Source organism: Syzygium oleosum, unplaced genomic scaffold, assembly GCF_021117445.2.
Source record: "Syzygium oleosum isolate NSW1041296 unplaced genomic scaffold, Sole_v2.1 Sole_v2.60, whole genome shotgun sequence".
NCBI lineage: Eukaryota > Viridiplantae > Streptophyta > Magnoliopsida > Myrtales > Myrtaceae > Syzygium > Syzygium oleosum.
This window is the reverse complement of record NW_026607544.1, coordinates 97314-107104: the sequence shown is the minus strand read 5'-3', so window position 1 is coordinate 107104 and position 9791 is coordinate 97314. Positions and strand designations below refer to the sequence as shown.

General features: G+C 38.2%; 1 protein-coding gene and 1 non-coding gene across 5 annotated transcripts; both read left to right on the top strand.

The window, feature by feature from the left end:
• Positions 1-396: 396 nt before the first annotated feature.
• Positions 397-8811, top strand: LOC130134419 (4-hydroxybenzoate polyprenyltransferase, mitochondrial-like). Of its 4 annotated transcripts, none has more exons than XM_030616743.2 (9): positions 397-948; positions 2975-3110; positions 4026-4147; positions 5056-5125; positions 5235-5384; positions 6356-6491; positions 6578-6674; positions 7727-7798; positions 8234-8441. In XM_030616743.2, exons 1-8 carry the CDS (start codon positions 473-475, stop codon positions 7794-7796), a joined length of 1257 nt encoding a protein of 418 aa, XP_030472603.2. In that variant the 5' UTR covers positions 397-472; the 3' UTR covers positions 7797-7798; positions 8234-8441. The 4 variants fall into 4 exon arrangements, with proteins under 4 accessions (XP_030472603.2, XP_030472601.2, XP_056163805.1 ...); XM_030616741.2 differs by having other exon boundaries at positions 8226-8441; XM_056307830.1 differs by lacking the exon at positions 8234-8441 and adding an exon at positions 8567-8811 and having other exon boundaries at positions 398-948.
• On the top strand, positions 8232-8352 carry LOC115690418 (small nucleolar RNA snoR77). The gene has a single exon (XR_004006840.1). It is a non-coding gene; the product is annotated as a small nucleolar RNA snoR77 (small nucleolar RNA).
• Positions 8812-9791: the final 980 nt, after the last annotated feature.

Here is a 9791-nt window from a genome sequence, read left to right as displayed (position 1 = left end):
CCCCTCATTGGCCAAACTGATACACCCATCAACTGCCACATGTCATCCCACTTGGTAATTTGACGGTAAATTTTAACGGAAACTAGCATAGCGTAAATTTGTCACAGGTGTATCAGTTTAAGATTTTTTGTGATAAAAAAATTAATTTGGAATAAATTTGTCCTATTAGTTTCAGTTTTTCGTGATATTAGCCTAATAAGAAAGTAAGGGCTTAATTAACCTAACTGTGCCAATAAGGGCTTAATTCACCGAACTGTGCCGTTTGGCTTCAATTCGTTTCGCTCCCTGTGTCTCTCCTGCATCGCAACTCGTTCCTCGTTTCCTTGCCGGTGGTGATCCAGAGGATCCGCCACTCTCCTTGCCCACGAGGATCCTCCAAGAAACCGCAAGAGATTCTCGCAAAGCACACTGGGCATTTCCCCTTCTCCCCTGCCGAGAGCAATTCTTGTGGGGGCGGATTGGTATCGCCGCAATGTACACGAGGAGGTTCAGGACTAAACTTCAGAGATGGGGATCGGTTTTCTATCACCGCCGCAATAATGGGTTTGGTGCCCGACGCTATGTATTGACCCCTGAGGCTTCGGCGAGCGAATTCGCTCCGTCGCTCTCTGCTCTGCTCTGGAGATGCCTGTACAGCCCAAATGGTTCCGGGCGGCTGCATTTGTCGTCCTGCGGAGCCAATTCGGAGTTTTCCCGGCGGAATTTCGGGTCTTTCAGGTGTTTGAATGGTGGGTCTGTCGTGGGCTTCTCGAGCGTGGCGGAGAGTGCCAAGAACGATGATGAGGATGGGAAAGATAACGGCTCGTGTGGTGGCGACGAGAAAGGGTCCAGGCTCGGGGCGGCGTCTTGGGTCGACTTGTATTTGCCGAGGAAGGCGAGGCCTTACGCTCACCTTGCTCGCCTGGATAAGCCTATTGGGACTTGGCTGCTTGCTTGGCCTTGTATGTGGTAAGAGGGCCTTGCGGTTTTGAGGTGGCTGTTTTGGTTTCTCTTTTCGCGACACTGAATAAGCCCGAGTAGTTTCGGAGAAATGGATCGCTGATGTAGAAGTGCTGTGTATCCCAGTTCTTTTACCGATTTGCAATTCTTGTTTGGGATGGTTCATTTCAATAGGTTTGTATGTGCGATGTGCTTTGTTGTGTTTGATAGAATGACTCAAAGAGGAGTAACTATTCTTTCCCAACTTGTACTGCCTGTGTCTGCTGCATTATTTATGTAAAAGGTTTTGTCGTTTGGGAGTTGACATAGGCATCGATAGATCACTTATACAAGGATTATCAGTGGTAGGATTATCTATGGATCTTATACATCAATGACTTGAACTGCAAGTGGGGAGGACATGGCAATGTAAAATTCTGCAGCTGGCTCTTTGTTTTGAAAGGGAGATAAATTCTGCAGCTGTCTCTTTGTTTTTAAAGGAAGATATTACGAGATGCTGCTTATTTCCAAACTGATTTATTTTTTACAACACTCTGAGGACTGGGATTTAGCCAACGAGCGATTCTGGAAATGAATGTGGGTTCAGGCAATGACATCCTTTTCCAAGGCATAGGCACCGTTTTGTGGGGCCAAAGGATAATCCTCTGTTTGAGACAAGACTTCGATGGTTTCAGACTATATGTGTCTTCGGAGGGCGGTTTGAACTCATTTTTCATAAAAGAAAAATTTCAGATTTGGAGCTATCTCTGATTGATTCTTTCCTAGCTCTTCTCTATTCTGCTAAGGTTTGTGATTTCTACTTTCTGGATTACAAGATGGTGTACTATATAGAAAATAAGACCTCCAGTGTTAAATATGTTTACATTATTTTGGGGATTCTCTCCTCACTCTCTCTCAACAGCAATTTGGCTACTTTATGTTCCCCATAGAATTTCTTATTTTTGTTGGACTGTAGCTTGGAATAAGGTTCTTTCTACAGAAAATCTCAGAAAACAAAATTTCACTCTGACGAACTGACATTATATGTGCAAAAATCCGGATGATTCTGTTGATTATCTTCTTTTGATTCATCTTTTTCTTCATTGTAACTTTGGCCGCAACCTACGGAATCATATCTTCAGCTCTTCGAAGGTGGTCTAGGTCATGCCGAGAAATTCCTCCAGTTATTTAGCTATTGGAATGCCTACGTAGGAGACTCAATCTTTTAGAAGTCTTGAAGCACTGCACTGTGCTGCACTGCTTTGTTTTGTGTCATGCACTTGGGAAAGACCTTGAGGAATCTCAAGCTTTGATTACTTTTATTTTGCACTCTGCTCTGATTTTGTCTTGTCTAGTGATGTTCTACTTTCATTTGTTTATAAACTTTCCTCCTGTGCTTGTACATTTCTGATGTACCAGATTTCTCTTTTAATGAAGTTCTTTATGACTCAACCAAAGAAAAATATATCTTAGTGTAAAACACTTAGGGTGGCGCTTTCACAATGCCATTTGAAACTAAGGGAGAGAAAATATCACAAATGTTTATGATAAGCTCCTTTTCAGTTGCAATATTACTGTGATTTGAAATGGTCCTTAAGGCTAATTAAAATGCTACACAAGACATTAACATGAATGATTATAAAGAGAGTGTTGGTCCATAGTAGTTGCAGGACGATGCCAAGAACTCATGGTGTTTGGGGTGTATGCATGCCAATGAGTGGTCTAATGGATTCTGCAAAAAAGCTTCGAATGTAATCTTTGGAGCTATCCACCTAGAACCGTTGTAAGCATGTACAGTATGTTGGACTGCTATTGCTGCAGGCCCCCTCATATATCACTGTTTTGAACCTAATCGTTCATATTCAGTTATAGTTGCTTCCTCCGTTTGTCAGTATAATGTGAATTTATATACCTTCTATAAACTCTGCTCTTGTATTTATTTTGCCTTGTGGAATTGGGCTGTAAACCAAAGAAGAAAGATTTTCATGGTGCTGTTTTAATGTGATATGGATATGCTTATTGAGTTTTATTGTTGCTTACGTCCAACCAATTCTAGGTCAATCACGCTGGCAGCAAACGCAGGAAGCCTTCCTGATCTTAAGATGTTGATGCTTTTTGGTTCTGGAGCTTTGCTGTTGAGAGGTGCTGGATGCACTATCAATGACCTCCTTGATAGGGACATTGATGTGATGGTAAGCATATTCCTGTGTATGTGTTTTTCTGTCTTTTTGTTCGGTTGAATAACTTGTATGTGCACATGCAACAGTTGAATAATTTGGTTGAACCCTTATGTTAGAATGAATAGCATTTTTAACTTCTCCTATCAAATCAAGATCTTTTAGATGAATTGTTTCCTTGGCACACTTGTTGCTTTTTAGAAATTTATTTGCATTCTGATGAAAAGTGGTAGCCTTCTAAGACTTGAAACTCTTATACGTCTAGTGTGTTTATTCTATGAAAATTCTTTTCCTCTATTTTGTCTTTACCCTTTTTTATTAAATGATTGTTCTGCTCTTCCCCTTTCTAGGTAAATCTATTTTGAAGTTAACCTCTTACATCTTTTTCTGATTGTCAGCTTGGCGCTATTGGGTTAATTGGAAACTCGATAAAAGTTTCTATCTCAATTTTAGTTGGATTCCCTTAAGTTTTAGTCTGTTTAAATGTAGCCTGCAATTTCTGCATGCCTGAATCATTTTTCTTAGAGTTCTCTGGTTTGACCGTGATAGTTTCAGAGTAGGTGCTGCTAAATTAAGGGTTTAAATCAATTTTTTATGAAATTGATATATAAAGTAAATCATAAGTTCACCATACACCTGTCATTTTAAGATTATCGCTTTTTATTGTACTTAGAAAGCCCTTTTCATCATAAAAGTCTAAAGAATGACACAGTCAATTTGTATTTTTCTGAGTACCCTTTCCTTATTTTCCCGAACTTTTCTGGTTGCTTTAAGGTTCTTTTATCTTTTGCTGCTGAATAAATTTTTTATATTTCGTCAGAAATAGATCATGGGTTGCTAAGAGCCAAAGTTCTTGGAATTTCTCTTTGATAAGATCAATTTGTTAAGTTTCCTTGGCATTTAATTTATGTTTGACTCTTTTTCTGTTAGGTGGAACGAACAAAGTCCCGGCCAATCGCAAGTGGTCTTTTGACACCATTTCAAGGGCTTTGTTTCCTTGGGTTTCAATTGCTTTTAGGTCTTGGAATTCTTCTACAGTTGAATAATTACAGGTTACTCTCACTTTTATGTCCTCTTCAGACACTGCGTGATAAACTTTTGCTAGCTTTGCAAGCTCCTTTGAGATTCAAATTGATATTTTACTGAAAAGTGGAATGCTCAGGTTGCATGTCTTTGGCTAATAGTTTCCTTTAAAAACAAATAAACACATGCTTTTAGTTTTTTAAGCAGTCATTGTTAAATTGTCTTAAGCACATGTGAGCATGAAACTATGTTCCTTGGTGAAGTTCATTTGGGTGGGTTTCCATCGTTGCCTTACTGCCAAAGTGCCAACCTTTTCAACTTGGTCCCACAATTTTCTGAGTAGGAAAGTCTAATAGATCATAGTGATGTCTTGTCACTGGTCGAAGTGTTATGTGAGTTACCTCAAACGGCAGGATGCAAGGCCAAAACAGTATAAAGGTGATTGTGCCTTGAAAACCTAAATAATTTTAGGATGAAGTTTGTGATTGTGAACACTGCTGTCATTATGTTCTAGTACTTCTGTAGGATGCATAGGCTTTGGTTGATCGAAGGTCCTAGCCAGCTTATTCCATTTCATATGCTAACTCATTATGTTTGCAATGTCCAATAGCCATTAGCAGCTGCTTTCTTTTTGGAGTAAAAATATTCACCTTGTTTCTTCCATAATATTGCAATGAGCTTGCTGTTGTTGACTTTCAGCTCAGTTATATACCAGAATTAGGTTCAACATTGAGAAACTTCTGCTGTTCCATCCTTGTATAAAAGGAAGATTGACATGATAAACGATCTTGGCCTTTTTTATCTATATAGTTTTCTGATATCTGATTTTTGTATATTCAGAAATAGCTAATATAAAAGCATGTAGAAGTGGTCATAAAATATGCACTGGTTGTTTTCATCTTTTCACAATGATTAAAGCTGCATTATCTTTTTACAGCCGTATACTGGGAGCTTCTTCTTTGTTGCTTGTCTTCTCCTATCCCTTGATGAAAAGGTTCACGTTTTGGGTAATAAGACTGGATTTCTATATGTCACAGTGGGCATAATCTTTCTGTTGTGCTTTTTGTTGACATTATCTGTTGACTGACGTCTAGGAAATTTTCAATGCCAATGCAGCCACAGGCCTATCTAGGTTTGACTTTCAATTGGGGAGCTTTACTCGGATGGACTGCTGTTAGAGGAAGTTTGGATCCTTATGTCGTGCTTCCTCTATATTTTTCTGGAGTTTTTTGGACTCTTGTGTATGACACTATATATGCACACCAGGTATCTGACCGTATCTTGTGAAACTTGTTGAGTAGTTTATATTGTGCCTTTTGCATTTCGAGTTTTTATGGAAATGACACAATTTCAGTACCTTTTCTTAGTGGTTGGACATTCTTGGACTGGTATATCAATTGGTTTGAACGATACTCCTGGAAAAAAGTTAGGGATTGTGGCGGAGTTTCATAACTTCTGTGAAGTGAGATCTGTTTCACTGCCACCTTGATATCATCACTCAATTGTAGGAGCAAAAGAAATAAAGTGTAAGGCAAAAGAACAATAATCACCGATGATTCTAGGTAGAGAATCCAGAAAAGGGGATTATTAGATGTAATCTTACAGTGCAAATGAGTTGGATTATCAAAAGCAACATGGCAGAATCAGAATGGAGAACATATTAATTTTTGAAAAATGGATTTGAGATGCCCAATGTTATTTTAATTCTGAGAGATTTTTGGAAGACGTGTATGGTTTTTATGTTCATCTTGAATTTGTTGGATGAAAACTGCTAAGAGGGGACAATTTATTAGGCTCGTTGCTATTTCTCAAACAAGCATGAAATGCGTGGCTGCAAATTATTCCATAAGTCAATTGAATATGCAATTACTGGAATGACTATTGAAGTCTCAAATCATGGTTATGTGAGCATAAAGATTTATATGCCGTGTTATGTCTCCATGAATGTAGAACTAGCTTGCATTGTATTCTTTGGTACTTGCAATGGACTGGTAATATGTAAGATTATTCAGTTTATGCACGAACGATCCTTTCTTGGCTCTCTTTTTAGCCTTTGTCTGTTTTTCCTAGGCATTAAAGTTCTTCCTCCTTTAGAATCTTTCTCCCTCCCAGACCCCCACTCCCAAAAAGCCCACTCCAGCACCACCAATACAGTGTTTTAGTTAATAGCAATATACATTTAGTCATAACTGATCACCACAGCAAGGCTCTTGACATTTGTTTCCTCCTTTTTAAAGGATAAAGAAGATGATGTTAAAGTGGGTGTAAGATCAACGGCATTGAGATTCGGAGATTTGTCGAAGGAATGGATTTCTGGCTTTGGAATCGCTTGCATCAGCAGCCTTGCACTCTGTGGATATAATGCTGATATTGGTATTAATTTTCTCCCGTCTAAGGATTCTGACTTTCAATATTAAATGCAAGCTCATTATTTTTTTCCAATGATGCATGTGGAGCAGGATGGCCATACTATGCATTTCTTATTGCTGCTTCTGGACATATAGCGTGGCAGATATCAACAGTTGATCTATCATGCCGTGCCGATTGTAACCGAAAGTATGTATTTTGGGTATAGCCAAGCAATAAACCCCTTGCCTTTCCAATTTTTTTTGCTCAAGTTGTGCTGATTCTTCTTTCTTTAGTTTACTTCAACATCTTTAGTTTTTTAACCTCATTTCGTTGAGCCAAACAGTGGCATAGAATCAATATTAAGAACACAGAAGGAGGACACAGTCATCATATGTAACTCCCCTTGCCTTTCCCATTTTTTGCATTAGTTGTGCTGATATTTCTTTCTTTAGTTTACGTCAACATCTTTAGTTTCTTAAGCTTATTTTGTCGAGCCAAACAGTGTCATAGAATCAATATTAAGAACGCAGAAGGAGGACACAGTCATCATATGTAACTCAAACAGTTTATCCAAGTAATTGTAGACATACTTTCCAAGTGTTATGAATGCCTAGATGGCCATTCGGTTAAGATGATTATTTCCCCTTCAAAGGTCTTTCGTAACAGTTTTTCATAATAATGAAGTGTTTTGTTTCTTTCCTTTGTAAAAAAAATATTTGATTGTTTCTAGTGATACAGGTGATTGACATTTAGAATGGCCTTTTAGTGAGGGACATCTAGTTCGGTCTAAGTGTGAATTCAATATAATTTTTTTCAGGGATCATATATATAACTATCTTTAGTTGATGGTAATGGGATATTTTCTCTAGTTGCTGATGTTTATGCGATCAAGAGTGGAGGCCTCGGGCTTATTGGCTTCATCACTGAATATGGGATTTCGTGTTCATAGTATTCTTTTGCTTCGTCAAAGAATATCATGTAGTTCTTTGATGACAGTAATTCTAGGCTACCAGAACATAGTTAATTATGTTGTGGGGACGTGTTTTTGCATGTCAAGGGGAACCTCTTTGTATATTGTTCCAATCATATAACATGTAAAGTCTTTCAGAATTTGCCAAATATCTCCTGTCGTCTTTGAATTTTGGCGATGTTTAGGTTGCTGATGTCCAGTTGAAATGTACTTTCCATTTATTGAACAAGTCATTGCTATTCAAATTCATATACTCTCTGAATCTTTCTCACACTTTTGTGTGGTGCAGATTTGTGTCCAACAAGTGGTTTGGAGCCCTTGTATTTGGAGGAATTTTGTTTGGAAAGCTTGCAACGTAGAGGTGAGACTTTTCATGTGGAGCTTAGATTTCTCATCTTTTCTTTTTCCTATGATCGATGCACCTTACGTCACTGTTACTTATCCAATATAGAGAAAGGATACATCTTAAGGCTATCGTCAATACTAATGGGATTAGATGGCTTTTTGTTTGGGAGCACATTGAATCTCATGTCGACATTCCTTCTGAAAATAATAAATAATTTTCCAGCTACCAGACTCTTGAAATCGGATGTCTGCAAATTCCTTTTGGTCATTGAATAATTATATTCCCCAACAGAACAAAAACTCGCTGTCACTTTTGTCGATTCTCTGGATATTATACAATTAAAACTATTCTTAACCATTTTCTTTTGTCGCTATCGCCATGAGACTATTTGCTTTTGTAGCCACCTGCAGTTTCATGTTACAAAATTACAATCCTCGAGTAGTGTTTCAGGCAACCTCTTTGATTGGTTCATTGCAAGAGAGGTGTTAAACTGCTCGAACATTGATGTCTTCTGCTCTTCAGACTTGCTGAGGTGACTCTGAAGCTGGTCTAGTAAGCTTAAGTACATTTTCTGTATCAAAAATTTCCATGTAATGTGATGAAAACACCCTCACCACAACCCCAGGTGGGAAGAAAAGGAGGGAGAAAGAGGGAGGGAGGGAGGAGAAAAGTTTCCCCATTAGAAACTACTTGAGCAGATGTTGTATCTTCTTTCTATTGAACAGAAATAATAAAATCTTGTTGCATGAGAGACGATTGATTTACATTCTAATCTTTTTACAGTCTTAGAAAGAAGCAGAGGAAGCAAATCGAAGGACAAATTCCTGCCCCACGCAAGCAAACCCTTTGACCTTCATCTCTTGTGACAACTCACCTTTGGAAACTCCTGGTCTCAAAACTTCTCTAGTGTAACTTTGTTGTTCAAACGTTGATCATCGCCATCAAATCAAGCAACAACTCGGTCGGTGGTGAACAGATCAGATTTCGTAGGCAGCTATTCTCCTCAGACAATAAGGTACTTCTGCTCCCGTCTTACAGAGCTCATACAACTGGCTCATATGCTTGTCTCGACTCCCCATTTACTCGGTTATTCAGAGAACCACCTGAAATCAGGTAGAAGACGGATTAGGTAAATAGTGTAATTTAGGCTTCAAATATATATTGCCCAAGTGAGAGGATGGGTACAATTGAAGCTCTTGTTGGTAAACTTCCCATATATCCTGTGGGATTTGAATATTTAGCATATAGTAAATAATATTTACCTACACAGATATAATGCATATTTAAGCAACATGTATTATATATATATAGACTAATGGATATCTGAGATAGATATGCTATCCCACATTATGGCCCTTCTCTCGTCCTTAATAAGGGATTGCAATTTAGTCTGTAGACATCATGAATTTATACCATAAAACTCTGAAATTTTCTGATCTATTCACAGTGTCAAGTGGAGAGCATACTCAACCAATTCATCTTATCAAGCTAACGGTGCAACTCTGTACATATAATGACATCAGACCTTGAGGTAGAGAATGAAAGTGTTTAGGTAGACTAGAGAAGTGTATGCTATAGAGATTGTCCAAACTTGGTCTTATTTTACAACTGAAAGATAGTGCCCTTATATAGGCGATACAGACCTTTAACAATACAACTATAAGACAATGATAGACCAAGATGGTACAAGACCTTCACATGCACTTTTATAAGATGTTTTTACCAAAGCACACTAGAAACACACTTTGTCCAAATCTGACATGCTTATTTTCAATAGTACGATAATTTATTTTGAAAGATCATTGTGAGATGAGGGATATCATTAGGATTGGCTTCATTACAATATTCGAAATGTTTCCATTGCTTTAGCTAAGAGAGCTGTAGCTCTTTGGGCTTTGAAGATGCTCTCTTATTGCCTGTACTGACATGGAATTCTCTGCGAGGAATTGACGGTTGTGGCTAGCTGTCTAAATTCTGATGAGTAGGATTGGGACCATAATCCCATGAG

What these genes read in the sequence shown, in the direction of transcription:
- LOC130134419 (XM_056307830.1), top strand. Translation starts at nt 473, where the DNA reads ATGTACACGAGGAGGTTCAGGACTAAACTTCAGAGATGGGGATCGGTT. An exon ending in CTTGCTTGGCCTTGTATGTG is followed by an intron (nt 949 to 2,974) that starts GTAAGAGGGCCT and finishes AACCAATTCTAG; the next exon opens with GTCAATCACGCTGGCAGCAA. An exon ending in ATAGGGACATTGATGTGATG is followed by an intron (nt 3,111 to 4,025) that starts GTAAGCATATTC and finishes TTTTTCTGTTAG; the next exon opens with GTGGAACGAACAAAGTCCCG.